Source organism: Schistocerca gregaria, chromosome X (assembly GCF_023897955.1).
Source record: "Schistocerca gregaria isolate iqSchGreg1 chromosome X, iqSchGreg1.2, whole genome shotgun sequence".
Taxonomy (NCBI): domain Eukaryota; kingdom Metazoa; phylum Arthropoda; class Insecta; order Orthoptera; family Acrididae; genus Schistocerca; species Schistocerca gregaria.
In genome coordinates this window covers 198,215,411-198,238,104 of record NC_064931.1, presented here as the reverse complement: position 1 = coordinate 198,238,104, position 22,694 = coordinate 198,215,411, and the positions used below count along the sequence as shown (strand labels likewise).

Below are 22,694 nucleotides of genomic sequence, written 5' to 3'. Positions count from 1 at the left end.
CCCAAGTTCAGCACTAGGTTTGAAAAAACTTGTGACCTGGTAATCCAACCCTAATTCATCCTGCAGAAGTTGGCCCACACCCCTAGCATGCGAACTACCTAGCAACAAGACTTTCTTTCTCTTTGCAGACTTCCCTACATTCTTAATCAATTTGCTGCTGAAAGCTTGTTGAGCCCTGTGTACATCTACTTCTGTGAGAGGCTCATCAGTTTCTGACTGAGGCAACAGGTCAAACCTATTTTGTACATTAATAACAAAGCGGTCAGAAGAATTTCTTGGCCTGTTCCTCATGCCTGTTGCCACTTCCCACCCCTGTTTACCCTTCTCCCCCCTTAACCTGCCCAGTTCTCGCCTAGCCTCATCTAACTCAGCCTGAAGGGCAGCAATTTTCCCCTCCTGTTCCACAATCTTCCTATCTCTACTGCATAGCCTACAGAACCACTGATGAGTCTCGCTCATTTTCCCAATTCCCACGCCACTACAGTCGCCCCAATGAAAAAAGTTACTACATCCATCACACCAGACCCCGGAGCTAACGATCCTACGGCACGTCAGGCACTTTACACTCATGGTGGGCAGTGGTCATTATGTTTTGAATCATCAGTGTATATCTGCCATGATGTTACTTTTTTAGAAGGTTGAATAAAGTCCAACTCCCCCCCCCCCCCCCCCCCCCAATCTCTCTCTCCATATCATCCTCCCCTCTCTCTCTGTCCATTTCTTCATCTCCCTCACTCTGACCATTTTCTTCTTCTCTCTCTCTGTTAATCTGCTCCTCCCCCTATCTGTGTCCATCTCCTACTTCCCCCTGTTGGTCGGTCCAGCTCCTCCTCCCTCCATCACTTTCTGTGGCCATGTTATCATCCCCAGCTCAATAGGAAGCTGGTTACTCTCACCCCCACAGTATCTCTTTCCAAGCAGTAAGGAATGTGTGTACCAAGATTGATTGAAATTGATCCAGGAGTTTAGGAGGAGCTTTGACTGTGTTCATACATGTCACATATATTTTACCTATATTTAACGTACTTCACACATTTGTACACATATTTTAGCTATATCTCTTGCAAATTGTGCCCTGCAGTTACGTTTTCAAGCATCTCAGTGTATATGATGACATATCTCCTGACTATATGTCTTACAGGGATATATTTTTGCAAGTACATTCAATGGTATACATAAATACTGCCTGCAAATTATTTTGTGACTACAGTTAATAATAAATAACTAATAAATTATAATGTCACATCATGATGAAGCAGTTTTCCATGCACCTCAGTGTTTGTGACACAATTTCTTCTGAACTATGTGCCACATAAAGATATATTTTTGCAGATGCATTCAGTGGTATACAGGGTGGTCCAGTGATCATGACCAGGCCAAATACGTCACGAAATAAGCATCAAACGAAAAAACTACAAAGAACAAAACTTGCCTAGCTTGAAGGGGGAAACCAGATGGCGCTATTGTTGGCTTGCTAGATGGCACTGCCATAGGTCAAACTGATATCAACTGTGTTTTTTAAATACAAACCCCCAATTTTTATTACATATTTGTGTAGTACATAAAGAAATATGAATGTATTAGTTGGACTACTTTTTTCGCTTTGTGACAGATGGCGCTGTAATAGTCATAAACATATGGCTCACAATTTTGGATGAACAGTTGCTAATAGGTAGGTTTTTTTAAAATTAAAATACAGAATGTAGGTACATTTGAACATTTTATTTCAGTTGTTCCAATGTGATACATGTACCTTTGTGAACTTATCATTATTGAGAATGCATGCTGTTACAGCGTGATTACCTAAAATACCACATTAATACAATAAATGCTCAAAATGATGTCCATCAACCTCAATGCATTTGGCAATACGTGTAACGACATTCCTCTCAACAGCGAGTAGTTCTCCTTCCGTGATGTTCGCACATGCATTGGCAATGCGCTGACACATGTTGTCAGGCATTGTCGGTGCATCACGTTAGCAAATATCCTTCAACTTTCCCCACAGAATGAAACCCGGGGTTATCAGATCCGGTGAATGTGCAGGCCATGGTATGGTGCTTCGACTACCAATCCACCTGTCATGAAATATGCTATTCAATACCGCTTCAACCACACGCGAGCTATGTGCTGGACACCACGTTGTAAGTACATCGCTATTCTGTCATGCAGTGAAACATCTTGTAGTAACATCGGTAGAACATTACATAGGAAATCAACATACATTGCACCATTTAGATTGCCATTGATAAAATGGAGGCTAATTATTCTTCCTCGGTGTGGGTACGGGTGCAATCGATGTTGATGTAGCATTCTCACCACTGACATTTTTGAGATTCCCAATTCTCGCACACTTTGTCTGCTACTGATGTGTCGATTAGCCGAGACAACAGCTAAAACACCTACTTGGGCATCATCATTTGTTGCAGGTCATGGTTGACGTTTCACATGTGGCTGAACACTTCATGTTTCCTTAAATGTCTGCCGGAGTGGCTGAGCGGTTCTAGGCGCTACAGTCTGGAACCGCGCGACCACTACAGTCGCAGGTTCGAATCCTGCTTCATTCATGGATATGTGTGATGTCCTCAGGTTAGTTAGGTTTCAGTAGTTCTAAGTTCTAGGGGACTGATGACCTCAGAAGTTAAGTCCCATAGTGCTTGGAGCCATTTGAACCATTTTCCTTAAATAACATAACTATCCGGTGAACAGTCCGGACACTTGGATGATGATGTCCAGAATACTGAGCAGCATTCATAGCACATGTCCACTGGGCATTTTGATCACAATAGCCATACATCAACATGATATCGACCTTTTCCGAAATTGGTAAACGGTCCATTTTAACATGGGTTATGTATCACAAAGCAAATACCGTCTGCACTGGCGGAATTTTACATGATACCATGCACTTATACATTTGTGACTATTACAGCACCACCTATCACAAAGCGAAAAAAGTGGTCCAACTAAAACATTTATATTTCTTTATGTACTACACGAATATGCAATAAAAACTGGAGTTCCTATTTTAAAAAATGCAGTTGATATCCATTAGACCTATGGCAGCACTATCTAGCGGGCCAACCATAGTGCCATCTGGTTTCCCCCTTCAAGCTAGATGAGTTTCATTCTTTGTAGTTTTTTCGTTTGATGCTTATTTCGTGAGAAGGTCCATCTAAGATAATCATTAGTAAGTATATCTCCAGTTTTCACATGAAATATGCGACCCACAACATTCTTTTAGAGGCATGATCAACATATTCCTTATTTAGTCAATAGTGAACATGAATTTCTTCACTTTTAAATGATTCGGTTTCTGTATCCTTAGCAAATACCAATAGATTTCATGTTTCACCTAGATTTTTTTAAAAATCGATTAGGAGAACCATTTCAATGCAGAATTTAATTTTCATGGGTTGCATGATTCACAGCTACAATATAATGAGATGATGTAAACAAAGTTAAGAATAATGATGCAACTGAAGTGAGGCAGAATTGAAAAGGAGTGTCCATGGACGAAACTATTTAGAACAACTACATTAATTTCTTTTAGGTTTGAATCTCTCTTTCTTCCTGAGACTAACTGCCTTTTATATTCAACTAATTAATGATTAGATCTAATGTTGAGGTACACATACCCCAAAAATTATACAGAATGTCTAGAACAATAGAATCAAGTGTCATTTTAAATGAGACACCAAATTCCTTTAAGAAGCTATTAATCACAATCACCATATTTAAAAATTACAGCAGTAGTAATTTCAAATTTTTATAAACCAAAGTGTTAAAGGGATGCCTATTTTTATTAAATTATTCAGATATTAATAAAAATGTTTACAAATGCTGCTGTTTATTAACTCAAGGAAGCTGTTTTTTTACCCATTTTGAAAAGTAGGTAACTAATCAAGTTTTTAAAGGGCTGTGAAAAAAATATTGAAACCTTAAAAACTTACTGAATATCAAACTAAGACCTTAAAGCTTTAAGTACATTTTAATGACATATTGTAATATAGAGAAACAAAATTAAAAAAAGTTTTAATATGTTAAAGGAGTGAGATAACTAAATGGAGATATTAATTAAATTTGATATCTATGTACATATACAAAAAACAGTACTATACAATAGAGTGATAACATTCAAGAAAGGGTGTGCTGGGAAGTATCAAGATGTTAGAGCTCAGCACAAAAACTTAAGCATATTGATTACAGTGAGATAAAATGAAGCAATGACAGAAATGTCAAATCAGTTATGTGATTAGAATTTAAAATATATAAAACTTCAAGTAGGATGAAAATTATCCAAACACTTCCATAAATGTACTTAATAACATAGATTTGGTTACACAGAAAAAGTAGACTTTGCTATAAATGTTAACAATAAGTCATAAATGGCGTTAGGCTGCACTTTTCAGTGGCCAAATACTTATAAATAGGTTTCTTTATATTTCTTTTTGGAAATATTATTAACTATTTGCTGAGCAATACTTACGAAATTCCATAAAATACAAAGTGGGTGAGCCTTCTTGTGTATGTCACATAAAAACGAAGAAATGTTGATATAGCTGCCAGTAAAATTAGTATTAAAGAGCCTTTTCTTGGCCACTTCCAGAGAAGATATACAAGCAGTGGAGATATGGCAAATAATTGTGTATCTATTCCCACATGATGTGTATGTGTCAAGCACTGTGAAAATAGAAATAAGGGTAAACAACTGCGATTCAGCAAGTCTAGTAAACTGAAGTTTTAATACTTTAAAAGTGCTACATGTGAGTAAATATTTATTGAAGATTTTTTGCTATCATTATTCTGACAAATTAATGCTTGTGGCATTTCAGCAATTGCATGCTGCTCTAAGATTTATGATACAAGCTAATTTGATATATGCAATTGTTATTTGCAATAGTAATTTTTTACCAACCTAATTGTGGAGCAATTGCTGCCACTGCTCCACATCTGTGGACCCTTTTCAGGTAATGATACATATTTATACACTATTCCTTCTGCACATTTTTTAGTGAAACACAAGAGAGTTATCTATTGACTGGGAGATCTTTGAATATTTAGATTAGAAAGGGTTTCTTCCTTCATGCGGACTGGCACATTTCCTTCTTGGTGTGTGAGCTTTTTCCATTATGTTTACCTGTTTTGTTAAGATGACTGTGTTCAATATAAATAGGGTGCAGTGAAGTTTTGCTTTCAGAAGAGTGTGAAATCTGGTACCAGTAGGTAACTTACCCCTCTCAAAATATTTCCAAGAGGTCACCAAATTTCATGTCCCCATCTCATGAACAAATTACAAGCAACAGAATGAAATTTCTGAGACAGTGCAGGAAGTTTCAAAAATGAGCCCAAGGTACCAAAGTATAGGCTGGTAATCAGTAACTATACATCAGTATGTATCTCCCACCCCCCCTCCCCACCCCCTTACTGTCCAACTGTTGTTGGTGAAAACTGCTTCCACCATTAAAATTCGAACTTGCTAATTCCAAATTGAGATCCAGCATATAAATGTGCCTTAATGTACTTACTGTTAGCTCAGCTCTACATGTTGTCAATTGCAACTTCATTCCTTTGTAAAATTCCATGTAGGATTATTTAACAAGGATAACTTCAGTTAATGTAGGAACAATAGTAATCACTTTGGAACCAACTTACATGTGAAACAAGATCTGATAACATTAAATGTTGAGCATTATTTTTATTGAAGTGGACTTAGTTATTGTGGAATGAAATATATATAACTGTCTAGATGAAAGAGGGTGGAAGGCTAGGATTTAACATTTATCCACCATGAGGTAATAAGAAATAGTGTAATTGCTCATTTACAGTCATAAGGGGGAAGGAGGCTGGGGTACATCAAATTTGTTAAAGAACAACTTCAAACTTATGAAATATTCGATTATCATGCACAAGATATTTTAAATGAAGCTGTCACCTCTGCATTAAATCTCAGAAGTTACATATACACTGTCCAGTTACATTAATGGGACCACTGCCTATGTTTGTCATTGACATACATTAACCACTCACAGAAACCAGGTGGCATTACTAGTAATGGTGGGTGTATAAAGCACGTCTGAGGGCACAGAAAACAATGTAGTCATTGTCATAATGTGGAGATGGAGTGATTTACCTGAAGTCCAAAAGAACATGATCAGTGCCCTTCAGGCCAAGGGTAGAAGCATTTCTGAAATGGCTAAGTTTGTAAATTGCAGCAGCAGGGGCCTGGTTCGTGTACCCAAACTGACTGCTGTTCATCGGTGATGATGGTTGGAATTTGCACACCAGTGCCACAACTGTATGTCCACTGAGTGCCAATAAGTGGTCTTTTCAGATCAAACATGTTTTATGCTCAATGGGGGAGATGGCCGTTGGCATGAAACATGTGAAAGCAAGCACCCTGCCACAATCATCAGAAGGGTCCTTGCTGGAGGGCATACCCTGCATGATCTTGTTATTCTCGGAAACATGCTGGAACAACACAAGTTTGCATCTGTCCTTGGCAACCATGTCCATCCATATATGCAGTTTGTTTTCCCTCAGCACAATGGCATCGATCAGCAGCACTGTGTTGCAATGTGACACACAGCTTGCAGTGTACGTACATGGTTCGAGAACCACCATGTTGTGTTTATTGTACTCCCCTGGCCACCAAACTCCCCATACATAAACCCAATTGAGAATGTGTGGGACCTCTTCAATCAGGCTGTTCATGCCGTGGGTCCTCAATAATTCTCTTCCTGGATGTCTTGCAGGGTCTGCACTGCAAAAGATGGTTATTCAGGCTTTGACAGGTCACCACATTAATGTGACTGAACAGTGCATTTTTTGTACTAATGACATCAATATATTAAGAAGGTCAACATTAATGGTTTACTTACCATATTTTCAAATCCAAAGTAGTTATGAATGAAAAGCAAGTTACGCCACCAGTTTTTCTTACAGATATCTGAATGGTGACGCACTACTAGATTCCACTGTGGTCCTGAGCCCATCCAAGGAAGCAGGAAAGTACAGAAAAGTATAATTGTGGCAAGATTAGGCACCAACCTGCAGTTATTTTAACAGAGACTGAAATAAATATTATGTTTATGTTTCCAGAGGTTACAAATCATTTACTCCCCCTATGTATGAAATATCAAAATATCTAGTAAAATAATTTTCTTAATGTTATTGCTTCCTAGGATTTCATGATTCACATGCCATACATCAAATGAATTTCAGTTACAGAAATACTAACTTGAACAAATATTTCTGAAACATAGTATGTAGTGTATCAATAGCATTTTGAACTCATTTACTAATTTTATAATTAAACACTAGTTAGTAAAGTGTTACAGTTTTCCTGGCACAATGAAGTTATTTAAAAATAACTGTAGGTATTAAATGATTGCAACAGTATAAAACAATAATAAAGTCACATAACTAAAAAAACTTCATACTTTGTTTTCAAAAATTCCTGCAGATTATAGATTTGGATTTATGATGAATTGCTGAAAATGGATGCGTTATTCATAAATCCTAATGGCACTTACAGGCAATTGGACTCTGCAATAGTAAAAGATCTTGAGGAGCTACAAAAATGCCTGTTAGTTTCATATTGTAAGTGAAACAGAACCAGTTTCAGTTTTAAATAATTTTTTGCAGTATTACGTGAGTTTACATCCAGTTGGATCTTAATGGGCATTGGATAAATAGTCACAGTACTATTCAAATAAAATTTGCATAAATTGGCGCCACAGAATGGCTAACATGAGTAACACAATGTACTGTAATAGTGGCTCTTAAAGGATAAAATTAACATAGAAAATTTACAACAGCTCACTATCTTCAAGGAGTTGGCAGCAGCTGTAATATACAGGACATAATGGATCTTAAGTATTCTAGCAAAGAAACAAAAATGAAGTTTTCAAGTTAGATCTAATACTCTGTGAGTTACTACATATTTGAGTTTTCATTAGCGGATGACCAAAAAAACATACGTTTTATCATAATACACAATTGTTTAAATAATCATGTGGCCTATACATGAAAATTTTTTCTCAGTCTACTGTTCACTGATTATATAGTGTAGTTCTTTCTCACTTGATGTCAACTATGTAACTCACAGGGAAATAAAGAAACACTGTTGTTGGTAGCTGCCAGGGTAATTAGTATTAAAGAGCTTTTGCCTGGCTGCTTGCAGTGAAGATATACTAACAGTCGAGATATGCAGTTGTATGTAGGTATAGATAAGCTTTATGAACCAATGATATATGTGTATTATGGCTTGCTTTTAGCCTCAGAGACAGCTTTTTTGTGTGCAGTAAGTTGCCTTATAATATATCAACATATCTCATTAAAAAAATTAGTAGAATACAGCAGCTTAAATATTACACAATTGTCAACTATAAACACTATCCTTGTTGTACATACAGCTAATTTCAACAGCTGCAAAAAAGGAACTTGAGTTTCTATTCTTCCATAAATGCCAAGATAATACCTTAAGATGCAGAAATATATAATTTACTTTTAAGAAAAAACCTTAAATCAATAAAATATTTAAAAAAGTGAATTAATAGAAAAAAAATTAAATCACAGTATTATAATTTTTGAGTCACAAATGGTCCCCCAAAATAACACAACATAGATGAATTGTTGTATAATAATGCACAACATCATAAATTCTTTGTTGTTGCATCTCAATATTTCGAAGCCAAATTTAAATGACACTTTAAATGGTTTTGTCAGTAACAAAAATAATCAGCTCTATGTTATGCAGAAAAGAATTTTCTGTGGTTGGTTGCAGTGCTACACATCAACTGAATTGTAACTACTGAATAGTGCCATATACCTCTTTAAGAGCAATAACTTTTTCTGTTTGATTGTTTAAATCTGTATTTGTATTTATATTTCTTTATTGGTCCTGTAAATTGTGTTTAGGTACATATTTTGCACAAATGATGCAGGACAAGTCAGGTTGGTACAGTATATACAACATCATACACATTGTTATTTTGAAAAGATAAATAATTAAAAATTAATAATAATAATAAATAATAATAAATTAATAATAATAACATTTAATTAATAGTAGCAGTTTTTGTCTTCAAACATACAAACATATTTTTACTCATGTAACTTACAACATGTGTTTACAAAGATATGAGAACTCATCAAGGAAACACTGAATAATGAAAGTAAAAGTGATGCTCAAGTCATGCAAAAGGAAGAATTGGGGTGAAAAAGACTCTCAGTAGTAGTTACCAAAGTCTTAGTACAGAGAAATATTTTAAAAAATCCACACTGACTGCATCTGACAAGAAAAAACAAATGATGTAATAAAGTAATGAAAATATAGATTATGTGGTGAAATGAATACCGGTACATACATAATGCAAAGTTACAGATACCAAACATCAGATAGATGCTCAAAGACGAACATAAACCAAAACAAAGAAGTCAAATATAGCAATAGAGCCCATGTAAAAAACAAGCATATGAGAGTATATAACAATTGAAAGACGGAGCTAAAAAAAAATACAAGGGAGATGAACGTAAAGCCAATAGGTAGAACTGGTGAGAATGTAGACAAAGATGAGCTGGGAGACATGATAAGGCAAGAAGAATTAGGCAGTTCAGTGAAGCATGTAAGTTGAAACAAGGCCTTGGAACCAGATGACATTTTATCTGAATTATTGATAACCTTGGGAGAGCCAACCATTACAAAATTCTTCCATCTCATGTGCAAGATGTATGAGAAAGGCAAAATAACCTCTAACTCCAAGAATAATACAAAAATTCCAATTCCAAAGAAAGCAGGTGCTGAAAGATATAATAATTACCAAACTATCAGTTTAATAAGTCGTAGCTGCTAAATACTAACATGGATTCTTTACAGAAGAATGGAAAAACTGGTAGAAGCCAACCTTGGGTAAGATCAGTTTTGATTCCAGAGAAATGTAGGAACACATAAAGTAATATTGACCCTATGACTTATATTAGAAGATTAAGGAAAGACCAACCTATGTTTATAACATTTGTAGACTCAGCTAATACTTTTGACAATATTGACTGGAGTATCTCTTTGAAATTCTGAAGGTAGCAGGGGTAAAATACAGGGAGCAAAAGGCTATTTACAGTAATACAGAAACCAGACAGCTCTTATAACAGTTAAGGGGCATGAAAGGGAAGCAGTGGTTGAGAAGGGAGTGAGACAGGGTTTTAGCCTATTTCTGATGTTATTCAATCTGTTCATTGAGTAAGCAGCAGAGAAAATCAAAGAAAACTTTGGAGTAGGAGTTAAAGTTCAAGAAATAAAAACTTTGAGGTTTGCCCATAATATTGTAATTCTGTCAAAGACAGCAGAGGACTTTAAAGAGCAGTTGACTGGAATGGATAGTGTCTTGAAAGGTGAACATCAATAAAAGCAAAAGAAGGATACCGGAATGTTGTTAAATTAAACCAGCTAATTCTGAGTGGATTAGATTAGGAAATTAGATACTTAAAGTAGTAGATTGGTTTTGTTATTTAGCCAGCAAAGTAACTGGTGATTGTAGAAGCAGAGAAGATATAAAATGTAGATGGGCAGTGGCAAGAAAAGTGTTTCTGGTGAAGAGAAATTTGTTAACATTGAATATAGATCTAAATGTGAGGAAGTTTTCTCTGCAAGTATTTGTATGGAATGTAGCCATGTATGGAAGTGGAACATGGACTATAATCTGATAAGACAAGAGAGAAGCCTTTAAAATGTGGTGCTTCAGAAGAATGCTGAAAATTAGATGGGTAGATCACATCATCATGAGGAAGTACTGAACGGGATTAGGGAGAAAAGAAATCTGTGGTACAACCTGAATAGCAAAAGGGATAGGTTGGTAGGACACCTTCTGAGATATCAAGGACTCATCAATTTAGTATTGGAGGGAAGTGTAGGGGATAAGAATTGTAGAGGAAGACCAAGAGATGAATACGGTAAGCAATTTCAAATGGATGTAGAATGCAGTAGTTATTCAGAGATGAAGAGGCTTGCATGGGATAGACCATCAGGGAGAGTTGCATCAAATCAGTCTTCAGACTGAGGATCACAACAAAAACATCAAGAATGTTGAGAAATATATAGAGTTTGTTGGTGGTCTTCAAAAGTATTCTGGATTCATCATTATCATCATCATTGGCACCACTAATGATTAAACCATTCCTGCTTTATTCTGCCCTCAAAATTCTTGGTCGACCATCTCCCTCTGGACCAGTCATCATTCATTGTTCAATGTTTAAGCTTGTATTTAGCAACATCTTTGGAATCCTAGCTCCATCCTTGCTTATCATGTAATATTTTATTTTTTCTGCCTTGATTAAGGTTAAATATTTTCAGTTTTCTTCTTATGTATCCACTTTTTTTTTCTTATGCCATGCTTCTGACAAGCCTTCTCTCAAATCTACTTTTCTGGTTTGTTGACTAGTTAGTTCTACAATATTCACTTCCACATTGTAATATTGGCACTGCAAGCACTTTGAAGCATTTTACAACTACACACATCTACTATTCTGAACCTTCTTCTAGACTGTGCTGTACATCAACTGGAATTTTTGCAACTTTAAAGTGAGATAATGGTATGATGTAAAGATAATTTTGTAATAAAGGTATAAGAATGTGTTGACCTGACCTATTGTTTTGTTGCCAGTAGCAGTCTTAGCCCAGACTAGCTCAGTTTTCTGAAAGTCATTACTTTGGTCTTTGTTTTTAGAGATGCTGAAATTGTATTTCTGTGCTACTTTGACATATGTCCCTTTTTGGAGATCACCCTCTGATTCCATTTAAAACAAACAAGCAAAATGGAATATAGATGTCTTAAATGAGATTGAAAGAAACTGCAAAAGGGTAACTATAGGAGAATGGTAAAGCTGCAGAAGCATGTATGGATATAGCAAGGATGGATGCCACATACAGGAATATTAAACAGACCTATGGAGAAAAGAGAAGCAGTTGTATGAACATCAAAGCTTATATGGTAAGCAAGAATCATGCAAAGAAGAGATCAATGAGAGGTGAAATGCATATATAAAAGATTCAAATAAAGGAAAGAAACTTGAAGATAATGTTATTAAAAGAGAACATGAAGTGGATGAAATAGGAAGTGTAATACTGTAAGAATAATTAAACAAAATACTGAAAGATCTAAGCTGAAACAAGGCACCTGGAGTAGATGACATTCCCTCAGAACTGTAGAGGTCCTTAAAAACAGGAGATTGGAGTGGAGTTGAATCAAACCAGTTGATGTTGCATGAATTGGATTAGGAAGTGAGACACTGAAAGTAGTAGACAAGTTTTGTTACTTGTGCAGAAATAAACTGCTGATGGTAGAAGTAAAGAGGATACAAAGACTTTCAATAGCAAGTAAAGATTTCAGTTCTGTTTTACCTGGTACATGGAACACATGAGAAAGGCAAAATAACACCAGAATTTAATAATACTGTAATAACAGCAGTACCAAAGAAGACAGGTGTGAATATTCCCAAACCATTAGTTTAATGACATGGTTGTGAACTACTAACACAAGTTGTTCACATAAGAATGAAACTAATGATGGAAGGTGACCTGAGGAAGATCAGTTTAGGATCTGTAGAAACGTAGGAGCATGCAAAGCAGTACTAACCCCACAACAGATCTTGAATACTAGACTAGAGAAGGATGAACTTGAACTTACAGCTTTTGTAGGTGGCCTTCTTTTTTTTGGCTCTTGGCCAAGGTGGCAGGACCTAACTCAATGTAATTATGAAGTTTTAGGAATGAAATACAGGGATTGAAAGTCTATCAATAACTTATCAACTTGTACAGAAACCAGACTAAGGATGTAAGAGTTGAAGGACATGAAAGGAATGCAGTAGTTAATAAGGGAATGAGCCAGGATTATAGTCTATCTGCTGTGTTATTCAAGCTGTATACAGAAAATGTAGCAAACAAAACCAAGGACAAATTTGAAAAAAGAATTAAAATTCATGGAAAAGAAATAAACATTTTATGGTTTGGCACTGACATTGTAATTCTGTTAGAAATGGAAATCAGCTAAATCAAATGCATAATTCATTGAAAAGAAGTTATTATATGAAAATCAACAAAAGTAAAACAAGGATAATTGTGTGTAATTGAATCAAACTAGGTGATATTGCATGGAGTGGGTTAGGAAGAGAGACTGTAAGTTTTGCTAGGATAAGTAGACTTGCAATAGCAAATAAACCTTTTCTGAAAAAGAAATGAATTTGTTAACATGTAATGTAAATTTAAGCTTTAGGAAGTATTTGTATAGGGTGAAGCCTTCTTTGGAAGTGGAACATTGACAGTAAACAGTTCTGACAAGAAAAGGACAGAAGCTTTCAAAATGTGGTTCTACACAAGAATGCTGAAAATTAAAGTGATAGGTTAGATAACTAATGAAAGGGTATTGACATGAAATTATTGAGAAAATATCTTTATTGTGCAAGCACCTGTAAGAAAGCTTATGTGGATAGGACATATCCTGAGGTAATGTGTATTGAAGTTCGTCATTTGTCATTATAGAAATACTTCATCTGGTTCATTGTGTTGTTGTGCTTCATATGTTTGATGTGTTCTTCAAACATGGTTACACTTTTGATGTTTTCTGGTGTTTTATGAACATGTTAGGAGATGGTTGGTAAACGTTTCATATAATGTGGCAGTTGTAATAGACTTTGATGATAACTTGACGTAATAAAAGTGCAAAAGACAAGACAGCAAATTGAAAAGCTCACTCATCAAGAAAATTAGGGAACTGTAGAAATATAATGAGAACTGTTTTAGAGTATGATGAAATCTGTGACGTCACTAAAGATAAAATGATTAAACCAGATGAAAGTGCTCAAAACTGCAAAACCAGTCTTGCTACATGCACCAAGACCACTGCAAAGGCAAGGAAGTGCCTAATTCTGTTGCTTGACACCAGGCCTTTTGTATACACTGGGGAAAGCAAGGCCGCCAAATAAATTTAGGATAAGTTGCATAAGGTTTATGATGTTCACTCACCCTAAAAACAGCGATCTGCTTAGATGCAAATTTCAGAACATAGTCTGGAAAGCATCTGTTGGTATACAAGGCCATCTAACGAAATTTGATGAAATACGTACTCTACTGTTTTTGTTAGACAATCTGATCAACAACGGTCGACAGTGACCTTTGTGCTCGATTTTTGCAAACTTTGCCCAGAGAGTTCATATTTATATGCTTAAGAGAAAACATGGTCTACATTACAAAAAAAGTGTTTAATTATGAGTTCAGAATAACAGATCATGATGATGAAAGTAATGCTACAGCAGTGATGTCAAAGATGAATGTTAACAAACTACATCTGAAGTAGATGTACCAAAAACATCTCATTATAAAACAAATGAAGAGAGAAAATGATTTTCATGTGGCAAAGTAGCTCATTTACCAAAACAATGTAACACAGGTTTGCTTTGTTTTAGATGTAAAAAAGAAAAGGGCCATTGATGAAATGAGCATTTTAATATAGACAAAGGAAAAGACTGTGCTATGTTGTCAACTAATGTAATATCAATGGGATATTCTAGAAATTGTAGGCACATATATAATTAAAAAATTGAGAAGAATGTTTTAATACTGAGAGACAACAATATTTCTATAGATATAAACAAGCTGGATTGTGATGAGTGATATGTTGATAATGATGTGACATAGCATATAAAAAATCAACCTGGTTGGCACACTAACCATTTCAAGTTCCAAGGAAGATGGATAGTGAAAAAAATAGTGTACAGATTAAAGTGTCTGGTATGGGTCAAACTGATGTACATATATTTGGTGGACAGAAATTGACAGAGTAATAGTTCGAAAATATTTAGTTTTGTCCAGGCAGATCATGTAACCTTTTTCCTGTTAAAAAAAATGCTGGAAATGATGAGAAGTTGTGGCCATTTTACAAAAACAATACCGGTTGATAAAGAAGAGTCTTGTGTTGTTGTGAAACTGATGTTACTTAACAGAAATGGTGTGGGGAAATGAGTCACCCAAATAAAGGCTATGTGTACCAGTTTTTGAAGGACTGTAGTATAGGGACAACAATCGATAGGAGCTTTTTTGAGGGGTGCATCTATGGTAAACATCATATGCTAGTAATTTGGTGAATGAGTGCAGAAACCCACTAAACACGGAGAATTAGTTTATGCAGATGTTTGCAGACCAGTGTAAGAAAATCATTTTCAGACTTTGCTGTCTTTAAAGATGATTTTTTCCAGTTTCAGTTTCATGTATATTTTACAGCACAAAGATGAAATGAAAAGAGTTATGACTGTTTTTTAAAATGATAAAGACTCAGTCTGAAGCTACTGTGATAGAGTTACATTCAAATGGTGGCTAGGAGTTCAATAATAAAGATGTGCACACATTTGTTGATTCAAATGGACTGAAACTTTCAATTACTGCACAATATACTCCTCAGCAGAATGGAGTTGCTGAATGGAAAAATAGCATCCTGCTATTTTTGGCTCTGTTATGCTGAATACCTACCAGAAGTATTGTGGAATGAGGCAATTTTGGAAGTATTGTGGAATGAGGCAATTTTGGCTCCAATGAACAATCTGAATCAAACTGGACCCACAAAAACTGAAGATAACTCCAAAAGAGATATTTTGAAGGAGGAAGGTTGTTTTGATGATTTGGTGATATTTGGTATTGAATACTATGCTAGTATTCCATGTAAAAATGGAAGAAGACTGATGCTAAATTTTCAAAAATAAATGTGACTGACTATGATGATTGGGGGTATAGTGTTTATTTTTTTGAAAAAAAAGTGTATGTATGAAGAGAGATAAAATTCAACTGCACACAATTACAGAAACCACTTACTCAAGGGACTAAAAGGGTTGTTGATGTGTGAGGTACAGAAGAAAAGATATTACAGAAACTGAACATGAAAATGTCGATTTTGAAGAGGATAGTCAATGGGATTCTATGAACCAAGATGTAGTTTTAAGTAATGAATGGGTTAGCGACCATTTGTACGACAGTGAGGAAGCAACTTGGGAAGATGAAATGAAGACAAATGGAGCCAAAATGTACATGAACAGTGAAATTTGAAGAAATCATCGTGCTACTCTGAAGATTCAACCCGTCAACCAAGAATGGTGCTTCTCTGGGAGACAACAAGGAATTGTAAAATAGTAGTACAGTCAGAAAATTCTGAAAAATGGAAGAAAGCAATTGAGGAAGAAATAAATTTTCTGAAGAAAAAAATAGGAATAATTAAAAAAACTAAAACAAAAAAGGTCATTGAAAATCAATGGCTTTTTTCTACAAAATTAAATTCAAATACTGAAGCACTTCAATATAACGCTCGATTGCTGGCAAAAAGATTATGTTCACACATTTGGCCCTGAAGCAAGATTCGAGACAATGTGAGCCATGCTGAGTGTTTCAATTCAACATGGTAGGTACAAAATATAATTTGATATAATGAGAGGAGGATATTTACGTGTATCCACCAGAGGACTTTGATGATACAGGATGTGTATATAAAATGCTGAAGAGGTTGTATGGCTTAAAGCAACCCTCAGATTGTTGGTATGAATGCCTTGTTAAATTTCTTAGTGACTGCAGTTTACAGAAGAACTGTTCAGGCCCATGTATGTTCTATGATGGAAATGTTTTATGTTGACATTGGATTGGCTATGGGCTCAGCCCCGGATCTATGAAATTTTTCTAAACTGGGGCAAAAACTTGGTAGTTGCCACCCCCCCCCCCCCCCCTCCCCTTCCCCCTGCCCCAAACGAGAGCATTTGAGATAGGACGCCAAAAATAAAAAAAAGATTTTTCAAAAATATGTTCATTTTGTAGCACATATATTTCTGAAGAGTTTGATATATGAAACATACATATATAAGGAAATGTAAGGCATGTTATTTAATCGTAAGTGTGCCAAACTGCAGTGCTAGACCTCTTCACACTGCATTCTTCTATCTCATGTCACTGTATTTCACTCTGTGTACTTCAAACATGTATATTTTGTAATGGAAGCTATCAGATCTATATTCAGGACAGTGGGAATTAAAATGTCCTGTGGTGTCTCTCCTGGTCCCAGTCTGCCAGGGTACCCCTCACAATTAATACTTGGTGGGATTATTTGTGGCCTGAAGAATAAGAGCTCTTCAGAAGATTTGCACTCTTTATTGCCCATTAGCAAATAACTTTCTGTTTTGTGTGACAGAATTAAATATAAGAAACATAAAACCAGTAAAGATAATAGACAAGCAAGGCAGTACACATTTCTTCAATCCTTAGGCCCCAGCATTTTTTGCTCTCTGATCTTGCTACGGCTTTACACAGTGCCTTCCTTTCTGTGAAACAACCAATTATCTTAATGTTAATCAAATATTATGCTGCATGAAAAATCAAAACGCTGACAATGCTAATAGTACCTAAGACTGGTGTGGTTTCTCGATTTAGTTACGTATATTTTGTCACTATCTACTAGATAAAATGAAATAGGCCTTTCTAATATTGCAGCAATTGTAACACGTGTCAAAGAAGGGAGACATTTTGGCACAAATGGTCATTTTTATGTATCTCATTTACATAAATAACACAAGAGAGCATAATTCACAAAATACCAATATCAAATGCCTATTGGACCTACTACAGGCAAAAAGTTTTACGTTAGGAAATAGTTTCACATTTTTTCATAAACTCAAGTTTCTCAAGGACGATATTGAAAAGTAGTAGTATCAAATTTTTATATAAATTTGGAATCATAATATTCTTCAATATAATTTGTGTGATGTCCCCATTTCTTCTCCCTCATTCTAACAATCTTGTCATCACTAATTCTATAACTTTTCCCGCCATTGTCAAAACTTATTCTCCAGTTGACTTCGCTGACCCTGCCAGGATCACAGGCTCAGTTATTTTATGTTTATTTTCAAGTTAGCATTATTATGTGTTCATATGATGCATTTTCCGCACTGTTCCTAGAATAGAACTGGAGACTGTAGCGATCTGGAAAAAATTTTCTGTCAAAATTTTGTTTTCTTGGATACATCAAGAAGATAATATGTAATCTTTCTTACACATTATTCCTGTTAGGCATTTGTTTCCACTCTTGTAATTTGAATCTATGAATTCTGCAAATAATTATAACAAGGCTAATCATTTGCTCACACAATCAACCACATAAGGAAACAGCAATTGGCATTCACCCGTTCAGGTTTATTCGGCTTAGCTCATTTAAACCCATCCACTTTTGTTTGTGGGAAAGTTTTTTTTTTTTTTTTAATTTCTAGAGGCAATGGGGATTCCCCTGACAGAAACATCACGTTCACTATGCACACATCCAAAAATCAATTTACGATTCGTTCAGAAAGCAACTTAGAATGTGTTCAAAAACCAACTGGGATACATGTCAAAATCATATGAATAATCGATAGAGTAACAACCACTGAATGATAGGCGCTTTGTGAAACAAGGTTTTTTTTCTTGAAGATTATGAATTTCGTGTCCCCTGAAATTGCCACCCATGGCAGATACCCCAGTTTGTTCCCAACCCCCCACCCTCCGCCACTCCCCTCTAGATCCAGGTCTGTATGGGCACTATTGATATAACAATTAAATTTATTGAACAGTTGGGCAAATGTTTTCAGATCACTTTAGAAAAAGTTACTTACAAATTAATAAATCTGACAACTGTAATGAAATGAATCAGTCCTCATAAGTGAACAGAATTTGAAAGTAATGTGGTATGATGGACACAAAACCATTATATTTAGCAACAGAATACTGATGGATACCAGATGAGTCACCACCTTTTAATACTACTGAACTCTATGGAGAAATGCTTGGATGTCTGATGTATTTAACACAAGGTACAAGACCAGATTTATCATATGCTGTTAATGTTGCATCAAGAATACAGGTGCATTTTGCATTGCTCAAATGAATACTCAAGTACTTTAAATCAACAATTATGGGTGGCATTAAATTTGAGAAGAATTAGAACTATAATACTGAAGCTTATAGTGGTGGTCATCATGGTGGAGACAGAGCCACAAGATGATAAACAACTGGCATTCTACTCAAATTCTATGGAGGTCCAGCTGTGTGTAAATGTAAATTACAGCAGTGTATTGCTCTTTCTTCAATGGAGGCAGAATATTTAGCTGCAAGTAAAGTTTGCAAGTCACTTATCTCATTAGATAGACATCATAAAGGAATTGCCGCTGTTGATGAGTCATCAGTTCCTATTTTGCAAATAAATACTGAAAGTGCTATCTAATTTATTAAAGGATAAAGATTTATGAATGAACAAAGCACATAGGAAAGGTGTCATTACAGTCACCAAACCATTATACAGTGTCCAAAAAGACTTTCCCTAATTACATAAATTGATAACTCAGGCTAGAAGTAAGATACAAATATGAAACTTGTGTCGAATTGTTTACAACTGTCAAAGTTTTATTTCTGTTTTAGGTTCACAGTACATAAGTAGTGGATGAGTTTCAGTGCCCAAGAAGCCATGTTAACCAATCAGGAGAAGGCACAGTGTGTCCTGTGGTACCATGACACACGATCACCAACCACAGTGCAGGGACACTTCCAGACAACATTTGGAAAGAATCCACCTGATGTCAAGAGCATTAAAGCCTGGTATGAGAAGTTCATGAACACAGGATTGGTTGCTGACCATCCGAGGTCTGGTCAACCAAGAACCTCAGCAGACAGTGTGGAAGATGTAAGGCAGTCTTTTCTGCGAAGTTCGAAGAAATCAGTGCACAGGGCCTCACGTGAATTACAGATGCCAAAAAGCTCTCTCCATCACATTTTACACAAACGTTTATTGTTTCATGCATACAAAGTGCAAATTGTTCAGGCCTTGTTGCCCAATGGCAGTACACGTCGATATGACTTTGCAGTCGAAATGCTATCACGTATTGAGGACGATGATGGTTATCTCAGATGAAGTGTCTTTTCTGACGAAGCGACTTTTTTTGTCAGTGGAGTAGTGAATCGCCATAATGTGCGCATTTGGCGTTCGCAACCCCCCGACGAGGTCATGGAGTGCACCAGAGACAGTCCAAAGGTGATTGTTTAGTGCGCGCTATTGCACGATCGAAATATCGGGCCATTCTTCCTCGCTGAGGCTACCATCACATCTACAGTGTATCTGGACATGTTGCAACTGTATGCTGTTCCTCAGCTGCTTCAGTATCACCCCGATGTCTTGTTTCAGTGAGACGGTGCACCGCCTCATTGGGGTTTGGACGTCCATGCCTATCTCAATATGATCTTTCCTGGGCGATGAATTGGTCGTGATGGGCCAACAGTTTGGCCTCCATGCTCTCCTTACATAACCCCATTAGACTTCTTTTTATGGGGTTATGTCAAGGACGAGGTCTACCGAACACATGTACCAGATCTAGAAACCCTAAGGCAACGGATAAACACAGTCGTTGAATTGATCCCTCTAGTGATGTTGGCTAATGTGTGGATGGAAATTGAATATCGCCTAGATGTGCTACGTGCTACCAAAGGTGGTTCAAATGGTTCCGAGCACTATGGGACTTAACATCTATGGTCATCAGTCCCCTAGAACTTAGAACGACTTAAACCTAACTAACCTAAGGACATCACACAACACCCAGTCATCACGAGGCAGAGAAAATCCCTGACCCCGCCGGGATTCGAACCTGGGAGCCCGGGTGCGGGAACAAAGAACGCTACCGCACGACCATGATCTGCGGACCAAGTTTACTGATGTGTGAAAAAAACTTTGACAGTTTGTAAAAAAATTAGACACCAGTTTCATATTTGTATCTTACTTCTAGCCTCAGTTATCAATTTATGTAATCAGGGAAAGACTTTTTGGACACCCTGTAGAAGAAGATTAGAGTAAATTATCCACCAATCAGCAGACAGGCACCAGACATTCTGCCAAAGGATTACCATTTGTGAAGTTACAAATGATGAAAGAACTTACTGGTATAGTGTCTGCTTCATATATGTATAAAACATTGTAAGACAGTATGAAAATATCAGTTTTCACTGTTGTTTAATAATTAATAGTCTTTGAAAGTTGTCACTTGTCATTACAGAATCTCTTTGGTTGGTCCAGTGGTGCATTGTTTAGTTTGGATGCTTGATGTGCTCTTCCAATATTGTCATACTTTAGCGGTTTTAAATAAATGTTTTGTTTCAAACAGTATATTGTATTTATCAACAGCCTTAAACAGATACAAGTAGAAGCAGATTGCAATAGTTATATAGATGTGACAAAATTTACACAAGATATACTACTATGGAAATCTGCATAAAATCAGTTTTTGGACTGAAGATGACCACCACCACAGAAACAAACATGTATTGTTGTATGTCATTCACCAATAACATTGGAAATACATATATATGAAAAAGAGTGGATGACAGTGGACACATTTATATATCTCAGCTTTTGTGCTGCCATATGAAATTCTGATATACCTACTAATTTATCATACATACTTTGAAATATGTTTACTAAAAGTTTACTAAAATACTTGGAATATTTTTACTGTGTTTCCTCTTTTGAGTGCTTTAAATGGTTGCAAATTTCAAGCTGTTTATTATACACTACATGAAGTTGAATAGAGAAATTAGTAACATCATCATCCCTTAGCTCATACAGTTAAATTATGTGTGAAAGAATTTTGTGTATCTTTATAAATACAAGTATTATACAGTTTTACCATTTTGGTGAAATAAGATATCCTATTGCACACTAGAATATTAAATTAAAAGACAAACCTGAACAATCTCGATGCATATTCTTTCTGAAGATCAAGTTTTTTGTTTCTGTTAAATTCCTTTGTAAATGAGTAGGATGTAAGAAGTCCACTCAACATTACAAAAGGCTCAGTGTATAAGCTGGCTCCACGAGCTAAAGTTGTCCATATCTCTCCCACTTGCTGCATGAAAACAAACCTAATAAATAACAATATCATTGGAGATATGTCTAATTTATAAAATGTATTGTTAGCATCAAATAAATGTTTAAGTATGTTCAGAAATAAGTCTTAGAAGACAGGGACTGAGGGAAGATGTATACATTTAATGATTCTATGTCATTGCACATAGTCATAATCTGGTTTTCAGTAATGGTCTAACGGTTCTAGGCGCTCAGTCCGGAACCGCACGACTGCTACGGTCGCAGGTTCGAATCCTGCCTCGGGCATGGATGTGTGTGATGTCCTTAGGTTAGTTAGGTTTAAGTAGTTCTAAGTTCTAGGGGACTGATGACCACAGATGTTAAGTCCCATAGTGCTCAGAGCCATTTGAACCAGGCCTCAGCAGGTCGCTGGAGGGAGTTGGCACCAAGTCTGCACACACAAATAACCTAATTCCCATAAATTCCGGGGAGCAGTCAATGAGCTCTGATGCCACATTCAATCACATCCCAGATGTGGTCAATCAGGTTCAGATCTGGCAAGCTGGGTGGACAGTACATCAACTGGAACTTGCCACCGTCTTCTTCGAGCCACTCCATCACACTCCTGACCTTGTGATATGGTGCATTAACTTGTTGAAAAATTCCACTGCAGTTAGGAAACATGATCATCGTGAAGGGATGTATGTGGTCTACAACCAGTGTTTGACACTCTGGCCATCATGGTGCTTTGCGTGAGTTCCACTGAATGCAAGGATGCCCACATCAGTGTTCTCG

General features: G+C 36.2%; 1 protein-coding gene across 1 annotated transcript in view; it reads right to left on the bottom strand.

Annotated features, from left to right (window-relative positions):
• The window catches only part of LOC126297845 (O-acyltransferase like protein), a 359,960-nt gene that overhangs the window by 24,575 nt on the left and 312,691 nt on the right, over window positions 1–22,694 (bottom strand). Inside the window, exons 7-9 of the mRNA XM_049989097.1 lie at window positions 21,779–21,939; window positions 6,882–7,050; window positions 4,490–4,683 (exon numbers count right to left, since the gene is read on the bottom strand). Of these exons, the coding sequence (XP_049845054.1) occupies window positions 4,490–4,683; window positions 6,882–7,050; window positions 21,779–21,939 (524 nt within the window). The remainder of the gene's footprint in view (window positions 1–4,489; window positions 4,684–6,881; window positions 7,051–21,778; window positions 21,940–22,694) is intronic.